The 23876-nt window shown below is 43.8% G+C and overlaps 1 protein-coding gene and 1 pseudogene across 1 annotated transcript in view; one reads left to right on the plus strand and one right to left on the minus strand.

Moving 5' to 3' along the window:
• The window catches only part of LOC130308509 (oocyte zinc finger protein XlCOF7.1-like), a 60887-nt gene extending 52573 nt beyond the window's left edge, over positions 1-8314 (minus strand). The window contains exons 1-5 of the mRNA XM_056552253.1: positions 8274-8314; positions 7670-7849; positions 2586-2712; positions 2438-2502; positions 2100-2271 (exon numbers count right to left, since the gene is read on the minus strand). Coding sequence (XP_056408228.1) covers positions 2100-2271; positions 2438-2502; positions 2586-2712; positions 7670-7729 — 424 coding nt within the window. The 5' untranslated portion in view covers positions 7730-7849; positions 8274-8314. The remainder of the gene's footprint in view (positions 1-2099; positions 2272-2437; positions 2503-2585; positions 2713-7669; positions 7850-8273) is intronic.
• Positions 8315-14514: 6200 nt separating this feature from the next.
• Positions 14515-20035, plus strand: LOC130297550 (oocyte zinc finger protein XlCOF6-like; annotated as a pseudogene).
• Positions 20036-23876: the final 3841 nt, after the last annotated feature.

The raw sequence follows: 23876 nt of genomic DNA on the forward strand, positions 1-23876 counted from the left end.
CGAGGGACATAGTAAAAACTTGTTGCGCCACGAAATTTTTTGGGAAAAAAAAACATCACACTACATCACAAACACCAAAAAGAAAAAAAGTTGACACGTTGCGCTGTAATTTTTGAATAGTGATGGATTTGCAGGGATTCAGTCTCGATTACAGGACATCGCACTCGTGTTTACAGGAAAATTAGGAGGCGGAAATTGTTGTTTTTGCATTATAAGGGGTTCGGGGTATTGTTTAATCTCTAATATTCTCAATGTTTTGAGGTAATAAACACCCGACCCTTCACCTTTCCCTAATAAATTATAATTCTTCTAGAAATTCTACTACAGGGTCCTCCCTTTAAAGGGGTACTCCGGTGAAAAACGTTTTTATATCAACTGGTGCCAGAAAGTTAAACAGATTTGTAAATTACTTCTATAAAAAAAAAAATCTTAATCCTTCCAGTACTTATTAGCTGCTGAATACTACCGAGGAAATTTTTTCCTTTTGGAACACAGTGCTCTCTGCTGACATCACGAGCACAGCGCTCTCTGCTGACAACTCTAGCCATTTTAAGAACTGTCCAGAGTAGGAGAAAACATATGCTGCTATGGACAGTTCCTAAAATGGACAGAGATGTCAGAAGAGAGCTCTGTGTTCCAAAAAGAAAATAATTTCCTCTGTAGTATTCAGCAGCTAATAAGTACTGGAAGATTTTTTAATAGAAGTAATTTACATATCTGTTTAACTTGCTGGCACCAGTTGATTTAAAAAAGAAAAGTTTTCCACCGGAGTACCCCTTTAACTCGCTCACGACCAAAGACATACGTTTATGTCATGGGTCGGGTGAGAAAGTATGGGCAGAGCTAGTAATCTGCTGGTAAAGACCGACATGGAAGACCAATCCAGTGCTGGTTTTCATTTAACCGTTTAAATGCCGCATTCACTAATGGCTGCAGGATTTCAACTGTTTTGCTGTGCATTTCTGGAGGCCCAATCACCCTCCCCCCACCCTAGTACTTCGTGCACCCGGCCGTGACTCTTCTCTGCATTTTGTAGATAATACTCACCTGGGTGGTTACATAGTTAGTATGGTTGAAAAAAGACATACGTCCATCAAGTCCAACCAGGGGATTGAAGGGAAGGGTGTAAGGGAGGGGAAGGGATGTAGTTTTATAATTCTGCATAAGCATTAATGTTATTTTGTTCCATGAATGTATCTAACCCTGTTTTAAAGCTGTTAATTGTTCCTGCTGTGACCAGTTCCTGAGGTAGACCGTTCCATAAATTCACAGTCCTCACGGTAAAGAAGGCGTGCCGCCCCTTTAGACTAAACCTTTTCTTCTCCAGACGGAGGGAGTGCCCCCTCGTCCTTTGGGGGGGTTTAACCTGGAACAGTTTTTCTCCATATTTTTTGTATGGGCCATTTATATACTTATATACGTTTATCATATCCCCCCTTAAACGTCTCTTCTCAAGACTAAACAATTGTAACTCCTTTAATCGCTCCTCATAGCTAAGATGTTCCATGCCCCATATTAGTTTAGTCGCGCGTCTCTGCACCCTTTCCAACTCCGCAGTGTCCCTTTTATGAACAGGCGACCAAAACTGAACAGCATATTCCAGGTGAGGCCGTACCAATGCTTTATAAAGGGGGAGTATTATGTCCCTGTCCCTTGAGTCCATGCCTCTTTTGATACATGACAATATCCTGCCGGCTTTGGAAGCAGCAGCCTGACATTGTGCTATTCTGTAGTCTGTGATCTACAAGTCACCCAGATCCTTCTCTACCAGTGACTCTGACAGTTTAATCCCCCCTAAGACATACGACGCATGCAGGTTATTAGTATACACAGCCCCCCCTCTATATACACAGCCCCCCTCTATATACACAGCCCCCCTCTATATACACAGCCCCCCTCTATATATACAGCCCCCTAAGACATACGATGCATGCAGGTTATTAGTACCCAGATGCATAACTTTACATTTATCCACATTGAACCTCATTTGCCAAGTGGATGCCCAGACACTTAGTCTATCCAAGTCATCTTGTAACTTATACACATCCTCTATAGACTGTACCGTGCTACAAAGCTTGATGTCATCTGCTACAGGTTACCTGTAGGAATGTCCTCTTTATACTGCTCATCACCGCTCACATCTGTCTCTTCTTCCTTTATGTCTGTAGCATTATTATAGATCAGATCTTTTCCTGTAGGAATGTCCTCCTTATACTGCTCATCACCGCTCACATCTGTCTCTGGAGCATTAATATTGTTCAGATCTTCTCCCTGATTCATAAGATGTGGAAGAAATATTGTAAAAGTCATCAGACAGTAGGAGAAGTCACATGGGAGGTTATAGATGAGCAGGAGATGAGGAGTCATGGAGGGTGAGGGGACTGACCACAAGAGCTTCACAGCCCTTCTACAGATCATAGGGAATATCTCCATCTACCTGATCATCCTGTGGAAGAAGAGGACGGGGACACCTCTCTGGTGCTGTTCTCTTACTGGATCTGACTGTAGGGAACACATACAGAGACTGAATTCATTCTTTACATACAAATAATGAGAGGACGTGTGTATATAGTCATGTCTATTACCTGGTGATGTGAGGGGCTGCTGATCCTCCATCATGACCTGATCCTTGTACTGATCCTTGTGTCCTTCTACATACTCCCACTCCTCCATGGAGAAATAGACCGCCACGTCCTGACACCTTATAGGAACCTGACACATAATGATACAGTCATCACCCCGACCCCTCCAGTGGTGTTACTGTATAATGTCCCAGCATTCCCAGCAGTGTCACCTCTCCAGTCATCACCAGACCCCTCCATTACTGTATAATGTCCCAGCATTCCCAGCAGTGTCACCTCTCCAGTCATCACCAGACCCCTCCATTACTGTATAATGTCCCAGCAGTGTCACCTCTCCAGTCATCACCAGACCCCTCCATTACTGTATAATGTCCCAGCAGTGTCACCTTTCCAGTCATCACCAGACCCCTCCATTACTGTATAATGTCCCAGAAGTGTCACCTCTCCAGTCATCACCAGACCCCTCCATTACTGTATAATGTCCCAGCAGTGTCACCTGTCCAGTCATCACCAGACCCCTCCATTACTGTATAATGTCCCAGCAGTGTCACCTCTCCAGTCATCACCAGACCCCTCCATTACTGTATAATTTCCCAGCATTCCCAGCAGTGTCATCTCTCCAGTCATCACACGACCCCTCCATTACTGTATAATGTCCCAGCAGTGTCACCTCTCCAGTCATCACCAGACCCCTCCATTACTGTATAATGTCCCAGCATTACCAGCAGTGTCACCTCTCCAGTCATCACCAGACCCCTCCATTACTGTATAATGTCCCAGCAGGGTCACCTCTCCAGTCATCACCAGACCCCTCCGTTACTATATAATGTCCCAACATTCCCAGCGGTGTCACCTCTCCAGTCATCACCAGACCCTTCCATTACTGTATAATGTCCCAGCAGTGTCATCTCTCCAGTCATCACCAGACCCCTCCATTACTGTATAATGTCCCAGCATTCCCAGCAGTGTCACCTCTCCAGTCATCACCAGACCCCTCCATTACTGTATAATGTCCCAGCAGTGTCACCTCTCCAGTCATCACCAGACACCTCCATTACTGTATAATGTCCCAGCAGTGTCACCTCTCCAGTCATCACCAGACCCCTCCATTACTGTATAATGTCCCAGCATTCCCAGCAGTGTCACCTCTCCAGTCATCACCAGACCCCTCCATTACTGTATAATATCCCAGCAGGGTCACCTCTCCAGTCATCACCAGACCCCTCCATTACTGTATAATATCCCAGCAGTGTCACCTCTCCAGTCATCACCAGACCCCTCCATTACTGTATAATATCCCAGCAGGGTCACCTCTCCAGTCATCACCAGACCCCTCCATTACTGTATAATATCCCAGCAGTGTCACCTCTCCAGTCATCACCAGACCCCTCCATTACTGTATAATGTCCCAGCAGTGCCACCTCTCCAGTCATCACCAGACCCCTCCATTACTGTATAATGTCCCAGCAGTGTCACCTCTCCAGTCATCACCAGACCCCTCCATTACTGTATAATGTCCCAGCAGTGTCGCCTCTCCAGTCATCACCAGACCCCTCCATTACTGTATAATGTCCCAGCATTCCCAGCAGTGTCACCTCTCCAGTCATCACCAGACCCCTCCATTACTGTATAATGTCCCAGCAGTGTCACCTCTCCAGTCATCACCAGACCCCTCCATTACTGTATAATGTCCCAGCAGTGTCACCTCTCCAGTCATCACCAGACCCCTCCATTACTGTATTATGTCCCAGCAGTGTCACCTCTCCAGTCATCACCAGACCCCTCCATTACTGTATAATGTCCCAGCAGTGTCACCTCTCCAGTCATCACCAGACCCCTCCATTACTGTATAATGTCCCAGCAGTGTCACCTCTCCAGTTATCACCAGACCCCTCCATTACTGTATAATGTCCCAGAAGTGTCACCTCTCCAGTCATCACCAGACCCCTCCATTACTGTATAATGTCCCAGCAGTGTCACCTGTCCAGTCATCACCAGACCCCTCCATTACTGTATAATGTCCCAGCAGTGTCACCTCTCCAGTCATCACCAGACCCCTCCATTACTGTATAATTTCCCAGCATTCCCAGCAGTGTCATCTCTCCAGTCATCACACGACCCCTCCATTACTGTATAATGTCCCAGCAGTGTCACCTCTCCAGTCATCACCAGACCCCTCCATTACTGTATAATGTCCCAGCAGTGTCATCTCTCCAGTCATCACCAGACCCCTCCATTACTGTATAATGTCCAAGCATTCCCAGCAGTGTCACCTCTCCAGTCATCACCAGACCCCTCCATTACTGTATAATGTCCCAGCAGTGTCACCTCTCCAGTCATCACCAGACACCTCCATTACTGTATAATGTCCCAGCAGTGTCACCTCTCCAGTCATCACCAGACCCCTCCATTACTGTATAATGTCCCAGCATTCCCAGCAGTGTCACCTCTCCAGTCATCACCAGACCCCTCCATTACTGTATAATGTCCCAGCAGTGTCACCTCTCCAGTCATCACCAGACCCCTCCATTACTGTATAATGTCCCAGCAGTGTCACCTCTCCAGTCATCACCAGACCCCTCCATTACTGTATAATATCCCAGCAGGGTCACCTCTCCAGTCATCACCAGACCCCTCCATTACTGTATAATATCCCAGCAGTGTCACCTCTCCAGTCATCACCAGACCCCTCCATTACTGTATAATGTCCCAGCATTCCCAGCAGTGTCACCTCTCCAGTCATCACCAGACCCCTCCATTACTGTATAATGTCCCAGCAGTGCCACCTCTCCAGTCATCACCAGACCCCTCCATTACTGTATAATGTCCCAGCAGTGTCACCTCTCCAGTCATCACCAGACCCCTCCATTACTGTATAATGTCCCAGCAGTGTCGCCTCTCCAGTCATCACCAGACCCCTCCATTACTGTATAATGTCCCAGCATTCCCAGCAGTGTCACCTCTCCAGTCATCACCAGACCCCTCCATTACTGTATAATGTCCCAGCAGTGTCACCTCTCCAGTCATCACCAGACCCCTCCATTACTGTATAATGTCCCAGCAGTGTCACCTCTCCAGTCATCACCAGACCCCTCCATTACTGTATTATGTCCCAGCAGTGTCACCTCTCCAGTCATCACCAGACCCCTCCATTACTGTATAATGTCCCAGCAGTGTCACCTCTCCAGTCATCACCAGACCCCTCCATTACTGTATAATGTCCCAGCAGTGTCACCTCTCCAGTCATCACCAGACCCCTCCATTACTGTATAATGTCCCAGCAGTGTCACCTCTCCAGTCATCACCAGACCCCTCCATTACTGTATAATGTCCCTGCAGTGTCACCTCTCCAGTCATCACCAGACCCCTCCATTACTATATAATGTCCCAGCATTCCCAGCAGTGTCACCTCTCCAGTCATCACCAGACCCCTCCATTACTGTATAATGTCCCAGCAGTGTCACCTCTCCAGTCATCACCAGACCCCTCCATTACTGTATAATGTCATAGCAGTGTCACCTCTCCAGTCATCACCAGACCCCTCCATTACTGTATAATGTCCCAGCATTCCCAGCAGTGTCACCTCTCCAGTCATCACCAGACCCCCTCCATTACTGTATAATGTCCCAGCAGTGTCACCTCTCCAGTCATCACCAGACCCCTCCATTACTGTATAATGTCCCAGCAGTGTCACCTCTCCAGTCATCACCAGACCCCTCCATTACTGTACAATGTCCCAGCAGTGTCACCTCTCCAGTCATTACCAGACCCCTCCATTACTGTATAATGTCCCAGCAGTGTCACCTCTCCAGTCATCACCAGACCCCTCCATTACTGTATAATGTCCCAGCAGTGTCACCTCTCCAGTCATCACCAGACTCCTCCATTACTGTATAATGTCCCAGCAGTGTCACCTCTCCAGTCATCCCCAGACCCCTCCATTACTGTATAATGTCCCAGCAGGGTCACCTCTCCAGTCATCACCAGACCCCTCCATTACTGTATAATGTCCCAGCAGGGTCACCTCTCCAGTCATCACCAGACCCCTCCATTACTGTATAATATCACAGCAGTGTCACCTCTCCAGTCATCACCAGACCCCTCCATTACTGTATAATGTCCCAGCAGTGTCACCTCTCCAGTTATCACCAGACCCCTCCATTACTGTATAATGTCCCAGCAGTGTCACCTCTCCAGTCATCACCAGACCCCTCCATTACTGTATAATGTCCCAGCAGTGTCACCCCTCCAGTCATCACCAGACCCCTCCATTACTGTATAATGTCCCAGCATTCCCAGCAGTGTCACCTCTCCAGTCATCACCAGACCCCTCCATTACTGTATAATGTCCCAGCAGGGTCACCTCTCCAGTCATCACCAGACCCCTCCATTACTGTATAATGTCCCAGCAGTGTCACCTCTCCAGTCATCACCAGACTCCTCCATTACTGTATAATGTCCCAGCAGTGTCACCTCTCCAGTCATCCCCAGACCCCTCCATTACTGTATAATGTCCCAGCAGGGTCACCTCTCCAGTCATCACCAGACCCCTCCATTACTGTATAATGTCCCAGCAGGGTCACCTCTCCAGTCATCACCAGACCCCTCCATTACTGTATAATATCACAGCAGTGTCACCTCTCCAGTCATCACCAGACCCCTCCATTACTGTATAATGTCCCAGCAGTGTCACCTCTCCAGTTATCACCAGACCCCTCCATTACTGTATAATGTCCCAGCAGTGTCACCTCTCCAGTCATCACCAGACCCCTCCATTACTGTATAATGTCCCAGCAGTGTCACCCCTCCAGTCATCACCAGACCCCTCCATTACTGTATAATGTCCCAGCATTCCCAGCAGTGTCACCTCTCCAGTCATCACCAGACCCCTCCATTACTGTATAATGTCCCAGCAGGGTCACCTCTCCAGTCATCACCAGACCCCTCCATTACTGTATAATGTCCCAGCAGTGTCACCTCTCCAGTCATCACCAGACCCCTCCATTACTGTATAATGTCCCAGCAGTGTCACCTCTCCAGTCATCACCAGACCCCTCCATTACTGTATAATGTCCCAGCAGGGTCACCTCTCCAGTCAGCAGCTCCATCATCTTGTTGATGAGTTCTCGGATCTTCTGTTCATCCATTTCCTCATGTATCAGGGAGTGAGGTGGGGGCCCCGGGATTGGGCTCAGGGTTCTTCCCCATCCTTCACACACAGGGGCCCAACAGCGCCCACTAGAGGACTTCTTCACTACTGTGTAATCCTGTGTATGGAGAGACACATTATTATCACTACATACATTCCCAGAATCCCTCACCTATCCAGTCATATCCATCTGTTATTACATAGATAAGAATGAGGTCATGTGACATCACTCCCAGAATCCCTCACCTCTCCAGTCATATCCATCTGTTATTACATAGATAAGAATGAGGTCATGTGACATCACTCCCAGAATCCCTCACCTCTCCAGTCATATCCATCTGTTATTACATAGATAAGAATGAGGTCATGTGACATCACTCCCAGAATCCCTCACCTCTCCAGTCATATCCATCTGTTATTACATAGATAAGAATGAGGTCATGTGACATCACTCCCAGAATCCCTCACCTCTCCAGTCATATCCATCTGTTATTACATAGATAAGAATGAGGTCATGTGACATCACTCCCAGAATCCCTCACCTCTCCAGTAAGCCGGAAGAGTATCTGTAGGGTGAGGTTTATGAACCTGTCGGCCATCTTGTTCTTGTCTCTCTCCATGGTTGATGGTTCATCCAGGAGAATTCTCTTATATAGAAGATATCAGCAGAGGATCCTGGATTGGAGAAACCTGAAGGGAAGAAGAGGAGACGATGATAAACCGCACCAGATTCTATGGAGAAATAAAATCCATTTCCTGGAGATAATCTGGGGAAACATCTGAGGAGACATTATAGTCACAATGATTTCGGATGAGTTCTCCTCTATGATGACGTCCTCCGAAATTTACCAGAAAATCTTTCAGAATCTTTGGCGGCAAAGAATCAAATACAGAAGAACAAACACCGAGAACACGAAAAGAAAGACAAGAAGGTAAACGAAAAGAAAAGGAAAAGGGAGGATAGAGGGTGAAGGGAAACAAGGGGGGGAGGAGCATAAGGCGGGAATGGACGACCAATCACATGACCCAGCAATATAGCAGAGAACACGCTGGAGGACACAACAGGACGGCGACTCCACAGGATCCTGGAATCACATCCACGGGGGCCACGTCTGGTAGAATCTATCATGAGACTCATGGATGGCGACTAATCTATCACCTTGGACACCAGAGCCGGAGGAGATGGGAAGATTTATAGGATGTGGGAGATGAAGGGTTAATGTATCATTGGAGCGGTGCTCGCGTCATACACGGCAGGTTCTGGCTGTAAAAATAAAATAAAAAAGTGAAAAATGAAAATTGTCAGTTTTTCCCATTTTACCCCCAAAAAGCGTAAAAAATATTTTTTATAAACATATTTGGTATCGCCGCGTGCGTAAATGTCCGAACTATCAAAATATAATGTTAATGATCCCGTACGGTGAACGGCGTAAACGTAATAAATTTAAAAAGTCCAAAAATGCAGTTATTTAGTCACATTTTATAAAAAAAAAAATTTATAAAAAATTATCTAAAAGTTTTATATATGCAAATGTGGCATCGATAAAAAGTACAGATGACGGCGCAAAAAATTTGCCCTCATACCGCCCCATATATGAAAAATGAAAAAGTTTTGTACAAAAAGTTTTAGATTTTTATTAAGCGATACAAAAATATAAAAGTATCTCCCCATGGGTATCATTTTCATCATATTGACCCACAGAATAAAGATCACGTGTCATTTTTACCGTAAAGTGTACAGTGTGAAAACAAAACCCTCCAAAATGTGCAAAATTGTGGTTTTCATTTAAATTTCCTCCCTAAAAATTTTTTTTTTTTATTGGGTTTGCCATATATTTCATGGTAAAATGAGAGGTTTCATTACAAAGTACAATTGGTCACGCAAAAAACAAGCCCTTATATGGATCTGTGGAAGGAAATATAAAAGAGTTAGGGGTTTTAGAAGGTGAGGAGGAAAAACGAAAACGCAAAAATAAAATTAGCTTCATCCTTAAGGTTAAAATGGGCTTTGTCCTTAAGGGGTTAAAGGGGTTCTCCGGGGCTTGAATTTTCTGAACATTGTGTCACGTCACAGCCACACCCCCTCGTGAGGTCACAGCCACACCCCCTCGTGAGGTCACAGCCACACCCCCTCGTGAGGTCACAGCCACACCCCCTCGTGATGTGATGCTACGCCCCCTCCATCAGACACACCCCCTCCCATAGACATAAATGGAGAGGCGTGACATCACGATCTGACATCCCCTAAGATGTCTAGCAGCAGATAAAGGGGTACTCCCCTGGAAAACATTTCTTTTTAAATCAACTGGTGCCAGAAAGTAAAACAGATTTATAAATGACTTCTATTAAAAAATCTTAATCCTTCCAGTACTTATCAACTGCTGTATAATACAGAGGAAGTTCTTTTCTTTTTGAAATTATTTTCTGTCTGATCACAGTGCTCTCTGCTGACCCCTCTGTCCATGTCAGGAACTGTCCAGAGCAGGAGAGGTTTGCTATGGGGATTTGCTTCTACTCTGGACAGTTCTGGCCATGACAGAGGTGTCAGCAGAGAGCACTGTGGTTAGACAGAAAATAATTTAAAAAACAAAAGAACTTCCTGTGGAACATACAGCAGCTGATAAGTACTAGAAGGATTAAGATTTTTTAATAGAAGTAATTTACAAATCTGTTTAACTTTCTGGCACCAGTTGATTTAAAAAGAAATGTTTTCCAGTGGAGTACTCCTTTAATACTTCTCCCCAGTTCTCCATCTACATTATCTCCCCCTCACTATCTCCTCCCCGAGCACAGCGCCCCCCTACCTATTGAGGTGCAGCCCGTCCCCACCATAGAGCCTGGATCCACAGAGGAGTCGGCCCAGTTCTCCATAAACCTCCTTCTACAAGATGGCGGCGGCCGGGGAGACATGTGGACACCGCGGGGAGAGAACCAGAAGGAGAAGAAGAACCTGACATATTAGAGGTAAAGACATAACAGGAATAGGGCCACAAGGACAGGAGGGCGGGGCTTCTAGCTGGGGGCCAACTGGGCGGAGATATAGGAAATGAGTAAAGATGGCGGAATAACACAAACAGCAGCAGAAACAAGACAATATATTAACCCTTCTCTCACCAGGAGCAAAGATAAAATAATATTATAGTAATGAACACAAAAATACATAAAAATAATCCCCAAAGGAGAAATCACAGGATGAGGGGATCGGCCTCTATATAGGGGAGGGGGTGCGATTAACCCTTGTAAGGTTTTATTGTCAGTACAATGCATGGGTCATACCAGTGTGCGGGGGGAGGAATATACCATCTGTGCTGCTGGAGGGACGTAAGAGAATCCTGACAGGGAGAGAACACACATACCTGTATCTGTAGAGGAGCCGTGTACTTACAGGACCTGCGATGATGTCACCGTCATGTGATCAGTCACATGGAGGAGGAGTCACATGATCAGGGGCTGCTGCTCTAGGCTCATTTGATCACTGTATGCAGGACTCTGCTGTCACATGACCATTATCACAGGTCCTTCAACTACAATCTCTTCTATCCTGCACTGCTCAACCCCGCCCACTTCTGTCACATGATCCTCCCCACAGGTCCTTCATTCACAGTCACATCTATACTGCTAAACTGTTACCCCCAAATGTACTGGTCACATGAGTGTGACATCATCACAGGTCCTACACCTCCAGCATGTAGTAGATATAGAGCAGGTCCTGGTGGGGCAGTCACTGCTGTTGTGTTGTGTGTGGAGATCTCTCAGAGCAGCAGCCCCTGATCATGTGACTCCTCCTCCTCCCTGTGACTGATCACATGACGGTGACATCATCGCAGGTCCTGTAAGCACACGGCTCTTTACAGATACAGGTATGTGTGTGCGGTCACCATCAGATCAGGATTATTGGGGATGTTATTAACCCTTAAAGGACTAGTGCAGTGAAAAATAACATCCCCTATCCAAAGTATAGGGGATAAGTTATAGATTGCGGGGGTCCAACTGCTGGGATCCCCCACGATCTCCTGTACGGCAGTTCGTAGGAAGCGTGTGATCCGACCCCCACAGGAAGTCGCTGCCAAAGCCCCCCCTCCATGTATTTCTATGGGATACATGGAGGTGGCGTTTTGTCCACTCCGTGCAGGGGTTAGCACGCCCTCTTTCTGCGGACTGTCAAAGACCCCTACAAAAGATCGCAGGGGGTCCCAGCAGTCAGACCCCCTAAAACCCCCTCAGTCCACTATTAGAGAAGGTGAGATGAGGTAAAGCCGCTCACAATAGGCGTATACGTATGTATATAATAGAAGGTGATAATGTGAGGAAATCCTTTGGGCTAGTGGGAGGCAGAAGGTCTCGATCCTGTGTGGAAATATCCCAGATGGATGATCCCTTTATCAATGATTCCAGTGCGGTGTCACCAAATCCCTTATACATGTAACTGTTTATTGTCTGGAGTCCTGATATTTAGCGCCCTCCAGTGGTCGGGGTAATCACCTAGTTGGCATCAGAATAACTGACTATAGTTAAAATAGGATGGTAAGAGAAGGTGTGTGACATAGGACAGTGACCTCCTGACCTCCGACCAGGATAGGTCACATCTACTGGATGATGAAGAGTCCTCAGACACTTTGTCCACCATTTCTCTCTTCTCACCACTCGTGGCTTCTGGTATTACCTGGAAAACATGGACTGTGGATTCCTGTCTCCATATTCTACCCATCCCCCATGACTCCGCCCCAGACTATGATGGATCCCCTGACTAGGTTTACAGCCTCCATGATTGTGACTATAATGTCTCCTCAGATGTTTCCCCAGATTATCTCCAGGAAATGGATTTTATTTCTCCATAGAATCTGGTGCGGTTTATCATCGTCTCCTCTTCTTCCCTTCAGGTTTCTCCAATCCAGGATCCTCTGCTGATATCTTCTATATAAGAGAATTCTCCTGGATGACCCATCAACCATGGAGAGAGACAGGAACAAGATGGCCGACAGGATCATAAACCTCACCCTACAGATACTCTTCTGGCTTACTGGAGAGGTGAGGGATTCTGGGAGTGATGTCACATGACCTCATTCTTATCTATGTAATAACAGATGGATATGACTGGAGAGGTGAGGGATTCTGGGAGTGATGTCACATTACCTCATTCTTATCTATGTAATAACAGATGGATATGACTGGAGAGGTGAGGGATCCTGGGAGTGATGTCACATGACCTCATTCTTATCCATGTAATAACAGATGGATATGACTGGAGAGGTGAGGGATTCTGGGAGTGATGTCACATGACCTCATTCTTATCAATGTAATAACAGATGGAATGGATATGACTGGAGAGATGAGGGATTCTGGGAGTGATGTCACATGACCTCATTCTTATCTATGTAATAACAGATTGATATGCCTGTAGAGGTGAGGGATTCTGGGAGTGATGTCACATGACCTCATTCTTATCTATGTAATAACGGATGGATATAAATGGAGAGGTGAGGGATTCTGGGAGTGATGTCACATGACCTCATTCTTATCTATGTAATGACAGATGGATATGACTGGAGAGGTGAGGGATTCTGGGAGTGATGTCACATGACCTCATTCTTATCTATGTAATGACAGATGGATATGCCTGTAGAGGTGAGGAATTCTGGGAGTGATGTCACATGACCTCATTCTTATCTATGTAATAACGGATGGATATAAATGGAGAGGTGAGGGATTCTGGGAGTGATGTCACATGACCTCATTCTTATCTATGTAATAACAGATGGATATGACTGTAGAGGTGAGGGATTCTGGGAGTAATGTCACATGACCTCATTCTTATGTATGTAATAACAGTTGGATATGACTGGAGAGGTGAGGGATTCTGGGAGTGATGTCACATGACCTCATTCTTATCTATGGAATAACAGATGGATATGACTGGAGAGGTGAGGGATTCTGGGAATGATGTCACATGACCTCATTCTTATCTATGTAATAACAGATGGATATAACTGGAGAGGTGAGGGATTCTGGGAGTGATGTCACATGACCTCATTCTTATCTATGTAATAACAGATGGATATGACTAGAGAGGTGAGGGATTCTGGGAATGTATGTAGTGATATTAATGTGTCTCTCCATACACAGGATTACACAGTAGTGAAGAAGTCCTCTAGTGGGCTCCGTTGGGCCCCTGTGTGTGAAGGATGGGGAAGAACCCTGAGCCCAATCCTGGGGCCCCCACCTCACTCCCTGATACATGAGGAAATGGATGAACAAAAGATCCAAGAACTCATCAACAAGATGATGGAGCTGCTGACTGGAGAGGTGACCCTGCTGGGACATTATACAGTAATGGAGGGGTCTGGAGATGACTGGAGAGGTGACACTGCTGGGACATTATACAGTAATGGAGGGGTCTGGTGATGACTGGAGAGGTGACACTGCTGGGACATTATACAGTAATGGAGGGGTCTGGTGATGACTGGAGAGGTGACACTGCTGGGACATTATATAGTAATGGAGGGGTCTGGTGTTGACTGGAGAGGTGACACTTCTGGGACATTATACAGTAATGGAGGGGTCTGGTGATGACTGGAGAGGTGACACTGCTGAGACATTATACAGTAATGGAGGGGTCTGGTGATGACTGGAGAGGTGACACTGCTGGGAATGCTGGGACATTATACAGTAATGGAGGGGTCTGGTGATGACTGGAGAGGTGACACTGCTGGGAATGCTGGGACATTATACAGTAACACCACTGGAGGGGTCGGGGTGATGACTGTATCATTGTGTGTCAGGTTCCTATAAGGTGTCAGGACGTGGCGGTCTATTTCTCCATGGAGGAGTGGGCGTATGTAGAAACACACAAGGATCAGTACAAGGATCAGGTCATGATGGAGGATCAGCAGCCCCTCACATCACCAGGTAATAGACATGACTATATACACACGTCCTCTCATTATTTGTATGTAAAGAATGAATTCAGTCTCTGTATGTGTTCCCTACAGTCAGATCCAGTAAGAGAACAGCACCAGAGAGGTGTCCCCGTCCTCTTCTTCCACAGGATGATCAGGTAGATGGAGATATTCCCTATGATCTGTAGAAGGGCTGTGAAGCTCTTGTGGTCAGTCCCCTCACCCTCCATGACTCCTCATCTCCTGCTCATCTATAACATCCCACGTGACTTCTCCTACTGTCTGATGACGTTTACAATATTTCTTCCATATCTTATGAATCAGGGAGAAGATCTGAACAATAGTAATGCTCCAGAGACAGATGTGAGTAGTAATGAGCAGTATAAGGAGGACATTCCTACAGGTAAAGAAAATGCTACAGACATAAAAGAAGAAGAAGAGACAGATGTTAGCGGTGATGAGCAGTATAAGGAGGACATTCCTACTGGAAAAGATATGATCTATAGTAATGCTACAGACTTAAGGGAAGAAGAAGAAGAGACAGATGTGAGCGGTGATGAGCAGTATAAGGAGGACATTCCTACAGGGAAAGATATGATCTATATTAATGCTACAAATATAAAGGAGGAAGAAGAGACAGATGTTAGCGGTGATGAGCAGTATAAGAATGACATTCCTACTGGAAAATATCTGATCTATAGTAATACTACAGTCTTAAGGGAAGAAGAAGAAGAGACAGACATGAGCGGTGATGAGCAGTATAAGGAGGACATTCCTACAGGTAACCGCCCAGGTGAGTAGTAACAACTAAATGAAGAGAACAGTCATAGATTCTGCTCAGTCACCGACTGTAATAATTTTTGATGTTTTTTTTTGAAGAGGTACTCTGATGGAAAAAACATTTTTATCAACTGGTGCTAAAAAGTTATTCAGAATTGTAATTTACTTCTATTTAAAAATCTTAATCCTTACAGTCCTTATCAGCTGCAGAGAAAGTTGTTTAGGTATTTCCTGTTTGACCACACTGCTCCCTGCTGCAACCTCTGTTTATGTCAGGAACTGTCCAGTGCAGGAGAGGTTTGCTATAAGGATGTTCTACTACTCTGGACAGTTACTGACACGGACAGAGGTGTCAGCAGAGAGCACTGTGGTCAGACAGAAAATAACTACGCAACTTCCTCTGGAGCATACAGCAGCTGATAAGTACTGGAAGGATTAAGATTTTTAAATAAAAGTAATTTACAAACCTTTTAAACTTTTGAGGACCAGGTGATCTAAAAAAAGTGGTGTTCCACCGGAGTACCCCTTTAAGCCCTGTGTCCTGTCAGTCTTTTCTGCTGTATATTCCTTTATTCAGTCAGAATATAAACTATAAATGATGAGAATGTGAGACGGTTGAGAATATAATAAAGGTGATTTGTTCTGATCATCTCCATCTGGTTTTGTGGTTCCTGACATTACACAAGGGCCATGAATCCGGATGATGCAGACAATCCACCAGCACCAAACATTTTCTCTATAATGGAAAAAAAAGAGAAAAACTACATAGAAAGCGATATAAAATAGGAATCGCTATAATCGTACCGACCCACAGAATAAATATAACATCACTTTTACCGCACAGTGAACACCATAAATAAAATAATTTAAAAAAATTATAATTTTTTTCTCAAAAAAATGCTTCATGTGTCAACAAAAATGCACCACTTATATAAAGTACAATATATCGTGAAAAAACAATCTCAGAATCGCTCAGAAATAGAGTTCTAAAGTTATTACCATTTAACACCTTGGGGACGGAGGGTTTTCCTGTTTTTGCACTTTTGTTTTTTCCTCCTTTCCTTTTAAAAATCAGAATTCTTTCAATTTTGCACCTAAAATTCCATATGATGTCTTATTTTTTGCGCCACCAATTCTACTTTGTAATGACATCAGTCATTTTACCCAAAAATCTACGTCGAAACGCAAAAAAAAATCATTGTGCGACAAAATTGAAGAAAACATGTAATTTTGTAATTTTGGGGGCTTCCGTTTCTACGCAGTGCATATTTCTGTAAAAATGACCCCTTCTCTTTATTCTGTAGGTCCATACGGTTAAAATGATCCCCTACTTATATAGGTTTGATTTTTTATTACTTTGGAAAAAAATCATAACTACATGCAGGAAAACTTATACGTTTAAAATTGTCATCTTCTGATCCCTATAACTTTTTTATTTTTCTGCGTACAGGGCGGTATGAGGACTCATTTTTTGCGCCGTGATCTGAAGTTTTTAACGGTACCATTTTTGCATTGATCAGGCTTTTTGATCAATTTTTATTAATTTTTTCATTATATAAAAAGTGACCAAAAATATGCTATTTTGGGCTTTGGAATTTTTTGCGCATACACCATTGACCAAGCCGTTTAATTAACAATATATTTTTATAATTCAGATATTTCCGCACGCAACGATACCACATATGTTTATTTTTATTTACACATTTTTTTTTTTATGGGAAAAGGAGGGTGATTCAAACTTTTATTAGGGAAGGGGTTACATGGCCTTTAACTATATTTTTTTTTCACTTTTTTTTTTGCAATGTTTTAGCTCCCATAGGACACTAAAACACTGCACACACTGATCTCTTATACTGATCATTATTATCCCATAGGGGCTATAACACTGTACACACTGATCTCTTATACTGATCATTGTTATCCCATAGGGACCTATAACACTGCACACACTGATCTCTTATACTGATCATTGTTATCCCATAGGGGCTATAACACTGTACACACTGATCTCTTATACTGATCATTGTTATCCCATAGGGACCTATAACACTGCACTGACTGATCTCTTATACTGATCATTGTTATCCCATAGGACACTATAACACTGTACACACTGATCTCTTATACTGATCATTGTTATCCCATAGGGACCTATAACACTGCACTGACTGATCTCTTATACTGATCATTGTTATCCCATAGGGGCTATAACACTGCACACACTGATCTCTTACACTGATCATTGTTATCCCTTAGGAAACCATTGATCAATGATTCTGCCGCTTGAATACTCATGCCTGGATCTCAGGCACTGAGCAGTCATTCGGCGATCGGACAGCAAGGAGGAAGGTAGGTACCCTTCTGCTGTCCTACAGCTGTTCAGGATGCCGCGATTTCATCCCCTGAGCTAACCGGCAATGTTTTACTTTCACTTTAGACGCGGCATTCATCTTTGAACGCTGCGTCTAAAGGGTTAATAGCGCGCGGCACCACGATCAGTGTCGCGAGCTATTAGCCACGGGTCCCGGCCGTTGTTAGAGGCCCCGTGTTATAGAAAGGGAGTGGGCAAAGGGCGTATAGGTATGCCCTCCATCCCTAACAGGTTAAATAGAAACATATGGTTATTAAGGTAAAAAATTGGTCCGTCCATAAGTTAAATTTCCTGGGTTGTTAAAGGGTTAATACTGATAATAAAATCTGTGTTATTCTCTGCAGATTCTTGTAGCAGGAGATCAGAGGAAAATCTTATATCTTCAGATTATAAAGCAGATGATGATATCACACAAGATACATATGAAGAACATTCCATTATCCCAGATACACCCTCAGCCCTTCACAGCCAAGATCTGTCATCTCATCCTTATATACAGGTCCTGTCTTCTCATTCATCACAGGATGTTAAGGAAAAGAAAGGTCACAGAAAGAATGATGGACAAAAAACGAATACAGGGGAAAAGCCATTGTCATGTTTAGAGTGTGGAAAATGTTTTACTTATAAATCAGAACTTTTTAGACATCAAAGAACTCACACAGGAGAGAAGCCATTTTCATGTTCAGAATGTGGAAAATGTTTTACTCTGAAATCAAGCCTTTCTAAACATAAACAAATTCACACAGGAAGGAAACCATATTCATGCTCAGAATGTGGGAAATGTTTTACTTTAAAATCAGGTCTTGTTGTACATCAAAGAACTCACACAGGAGAGAAGCCATTTTCATGTTTAGAATGTGAAAAATGTTTTACTCAGCAATCAAATCTTTTCAAACATCACAGAACTCACACAGGGGAGAAACCATTTTCATGTTCAGAATGTGGGAAATGTTATAATGAGAATTCAAGTCTTGTTAAACATAAACGAACTCACACAGGGGAGAAACCATATTCATGTTCAGAATGTGGGAAATGTTTTACTCAGCAATCAAATCTTGTTAAACACAAACAAACTCACACAGGGGAGAAACCATATTCATGTTCAGAATGTGGAAAATGTTTTTCTTACAAATCAAGTTTTGTTCAACATGAAAGAACTCACACAGGGGAGAAACCATATTCATGTTCAGAATGTGGGAAATGTTTTTCGGACGTATCAAGTTTTGTTGTACATAAAAAAAGTCACACAGAGGAAAAGCCATTTTGCTGTGCAGAGTGTGGGAAAGGTTTTATTTTGAAATCAAATCTTGTTCAACATCAAAGAACTCACACAGGAGAGAAGCCGTTTTCTTGTGCAGATTGTGGAAAATGTTTTACTTTGAAATCAAATCTTGATCAACATCAAAGAACTCACACAGGGGAGAAACCATTTTTATGTGGAGAATGTGGGAAATGTTTTACTCAGCAATCACATCTTGTTAGACATCAAAGAATTCACACAGGAGAGAAGCCATTTTCATGTTTCGAGTGTGGAAAATGTTATACTGGAAAATCAAGTCTTGTTAAACATAAACGAACTCACACAGGGGAGAAGCCATATTTATGTGCAGAATGTGGGAAATGTTTTACTGAGAAATCAAAGCTTGTTCGACATCAAAGAACTCACACAGGAGAGAAGCCCTTTTCATCCTCAGAATGAAGAAAATGTTTTACTCAGCATTTACATCTTGTTACACATCAAAGAGATAATTTATTTTGATGTTCAGAATGTGGAAAATGTTATACTGAGAAATCAGGTCTTATTCAACATCAAAGAACTCGTACAGGGGAGAAGCCATTTTGATGCTCAGAATGTGGAAAATGGTTTACTGAGCAAACACATCTTGTTCAACATCAAAGAATTCTCACAGGAGAGAAGTCATTTTCATGTGCAAAGTGTGGGAAATTTTTTACTGACAAATCACATCCTGACATCAAAGAACTCACACTGGTGAAACCATTTTCATGATCAGAATGGGGAAAATGTTGTACTGGGAAATCAATCTTGCTCAACATCAAAGAACTCACACAGGAGAAACCATTTTCATGTGCAGTGTGGAAAATGTTTTACTAAGAAATCACATTTTGTTAGGCATCTAAGAATTCACACAGGAGAGAAGCCAATTCAGGGCAGTAAATGATGCAGATAACATCTATATATTAACCATGTACATAGGATATCTGACATTTATACATATATCATATACTGCATCTCCAAACTTGTTCCCAATTGTTAATAAAAGTTTTCTTTCTTATATTATTTATTATTCTTATATTCATCTCCGCACACTGGACTTATAATAAATGTAATATTGTCCCTGAGGTTGTATATAGGGAATGTAACGCGTCAGTGTTGTCCCCGCCCCCTTCTCATTATGATTATAGAGACTTTAATTCAAGGCATCAGACAGGATCCGCGCGTCTCCCTTGAAGATCGTCTCTTCTGAACATAAGACGCTGCAGATACTTTTATTTATCACAAACCCTAGACCAGCGTTTCCCGTCTTGACGTCTATTTTCGGTCTCAGATCCTAAAATCCATTTTTCTATATGAGAAGTCGTCAATATCTCAGCGTCCCCCGGGTTCAGTAAACATCGGTGTAATTCTTTTCCTATATATTTCCTTTTTCTTGTTCTTATTTTTTAAAGTCTTTGGCCCTGATTTACTAACGTGAACCCGAGTGTTTTTGTCGGGTTTAGCGCCTAATATTCTGTCGCACAATATATGCGACAGTGTGTGCGACCATAAAAACCTGTCTTTTTCAAAACTCTCAGTGTTTAGTAAAACACACCAAATGGGCGTGTTTTCAACGAAATGGGGCGTGTTCCCGAGTAAATAAAAAATACCTCTCGGAGTATAATGTGAAACACACAGAAAAAGTCTGAGATTGTGAAAATGAAAACCCAAATGCCGGCAGCAGTTGGAAAGTTCATAAGAACAGAGGGTTTTTAATGATGTTCACAACAACAGCCATTACAGATGTTATTTGCATCTCTCCGGATAGATTAACAAGCTGGTGGTTGATTTTGTGCCCATTAATTAGCCTTTCTTTACATGTACTATTTTTGTAAACTTTAAAATTTATTTTGACTGGTGATGGATATTTTGATTGTTATTGCTTCGAACATAGTCATTTTCTACAAATGTCCTCGCTTCTCAATAGGGTCTCCAAGTCTCCATTTATTAATTTTTTTTAATCCGGGTTTTACCCGCCTAGTTTGTGCGACCAAACAATATTCCGTGCGACAGGAAAAAAACAACACTAGCGACACAATAGTAAATAAGGTGAGAAAAATAATGGAGAAAAAGCAAAAACACTCCAAAAAAAAACTCTCCGGTCTTAGTAAATGAGGCCCTTTATGTTTGTAATTCATTGTTGTGATGTAACAATTTGTCATTTTTTTTTTCTTTATTTTTGTTAACAATAAAAGATATTGTGGGGAAAAAAAATTTCGGTTAAAATAAAACGGTCCAGATATGTCATCACTAGAGTTTAACATGCTAGGAAAAACATGATTGTGTAGGAGAAGAGTGTGATATCTGGTTGTGATATTCACTGCTCCTCATGGAGAAGACCCAACAGGCATAATCCATGGGGAGCTGCTACTGGAGACCCAAACACCTCAGAGAGAAGGGACTTATTCCAGTGATGAAGAATTCCAGGACAGGACCAGATTAGACATATAAAATCACTTCTATCTTCTAGGACATTCTGATCCTATAGGTGTTAGATTAGTGGGGTCTCCTACTCTACACAGGGTCCTTCCTTAGGTTATAGAGGGAAGAACAAGTTGTATTCGGCCGAAGTGCGGAGAAGAATTAACCAGGTGGCTCTATGGTTGGATCCCAGCTCTCTGAGGGTATGAAGCCTCCGACATTTATTACATATAGATATGATCAGGAGATTATGCCCGATACCCATCCAAGACAGTGGTCTCAAACTTGGCCCTCCAGATGCTGGGAAACACTGGTCTAAACTGTGACACAAAAAAAAAAAAACCTTCAAATCCTGAAGGTTCCGCGGGCCTCTTCTATGAATCATGATCTTCAGTTCTTTCCCATAGATTTTCAATGGGATATAAGTCAGGTCATTGGCTGGTGGTTAAAGTTTTGCAACATCTGGAGGGCCACAGTTTGAGACCACTGCCTAAAGAAGACGACCGGCCTGGAGAACAAAAAGACAACACATCGTGGCTATAGTCGCAGCGTTCTGGTTTATTATGAAGAAGCTGGAAGAATATAGGAAGAATATGTGACCAACGACATATACAAGGACAATGACAAATCAAACTATTTTAGGGTAATAGCTGTGACTGGTGGGGGAATTATAGCGAGTCCTTCCTCTTATAGAGTATATAGATAGCGGATAATCCTTACAGCCATGCACTCTCGGTTCTAGGAAAGGACTTGTTAGGAAGGGTTCACATTACAGAATTTCGTTGTGAAATCTCACTCGGAAATTCCGCTGCAGTAGAGTGTCATTGCTGGCTATGGGATTCTGCTGCACAGTGCACACGGCAGATTTTTCCAGGCGGACTTTCTTCCTGAAAAATCCCCTGGAAAAATTCCGCCAGTACATTGAACTTGTTCAATGTTCTTGTGGAATCTGCTCCACAGACATCGCCGTCTATGAGGATGGTGATGTCTGTGCGGTCCTAGCGCCAACTGATTCAGTCCGCACTGGCCGCCACTGCCCGCAATCGGAATCTCCAGATGGATTTCATCCGGTCGGAGATTCTGCAGTGTGAACCCGGCCTTAGACGTCATCTGTCCATCTTAAGCTCATGGTGTTTTGAACAATATGGCTGAATAACATATATTCCCTCACATGTACATGTCAGGATATAACAGGCGGCACTTATAGATTTCATCAAATTATAGGAAAAATACTAAGTAACACGAGAAGAGAAAAGAAGTAAAGTTGTCAACCCCCTAGAGGACACGATGTAAATATATGTCATGGTATCCTGGTACGCAGCGCACCGTGATGTACGTTTACGTCACGCACATGAGGTGAGTGCAGGCGCTGCCTCTCGCTTCATAGTCGGCGGGTCATGCCGCTGATGTCCGCCATTAACCCATCAGATGATGCAATCGATCACACTGCTGCTCAGCCTATCGCCGGCCGAGTCAGGACTTCGCTGCGCCGGTGATTGAGTGCGGTATGACTCGCTGACCTCCGACAACCAGGAAGAGGATTGCGGTGGAGACCGGAGTGGGTTACTGGAGGCCCCGGGGGAGCGAAGGAAGGTATGTACCTCTTTATTTTTTTTATTGCTGGCAGTATAGAGTACAATTTTCCTATTCTGGAGTACTCCTTTAAGGCCCAAATGGGCTGAGTACTTAAGGGGTTAAACATCCTTATTGGGGGAGATTCATCATTGCTTTTAGAGCATGTTTTTGTCTATGTTCAGGCGCAGTTCAGGCGCAAAAAGCATATTTTGAGACTTTTATGCGCCTTTTGATATATAAAGTTTTACTCTTTTTGCCTATCCGTAGAACTTTTTCTTTCTGACCCTGCAGTGGTCACGTATTTATAATTTGCGACTTTTGTCAAAAGTCGCTATTTTGTGCGCTAAGGTATTTTTTTAGGTGCAAAGCTAAACCACCTACCAGTAGGCGTGAGAATCACTTCTACCTTCCACAATTCAACCTTTAACCCCTTCCCGCAGAATCCCGTCTATAGACGGCGAATTGCGCAGGTCCTTCGCCCATTCTGCCGTCTATAGACGGCATTCAGTTAACCTGGCGATGCCCTGCATCGCACGGGTTAACTGGCAGAAGTCCCGCTGTTACCAGCCCGATAGCCGATAACCGATATTCCGGCATAAGCTATCGGCTATTTCTCCCCCCTCAGAAGCCGCAGCAGATCAATGATTTAAAGTGGGCGCTTTAAATCAATGAACTGCAGCGGCTTTAGCGGGGCCAGAGACCGCTGCCGCCCGCTTCTCTCCCCCTGCCTGTCCTGGGGTCCTCCCAAGTCCAACCACCGCAGCTGCCCCATTTCCTCCCCCATCCCCGGTTTTATAATTACCTGTTCCCGGGGTCCGCGCTACTT

This window comes from Hyla sarda, chromosome 1, assembly GCF_029499605.1.
Source record: "Hyla sarda isolate aHylSar1 chromosome 1, aHylSar1.hap1, whole genome shotgun sequence".
Classification (NCBI taxonomy): Eukaryota; Metazoa; Chordata; class Amphibia; order Anura; family Hylidae; genus Hyla; species Hyla sarda.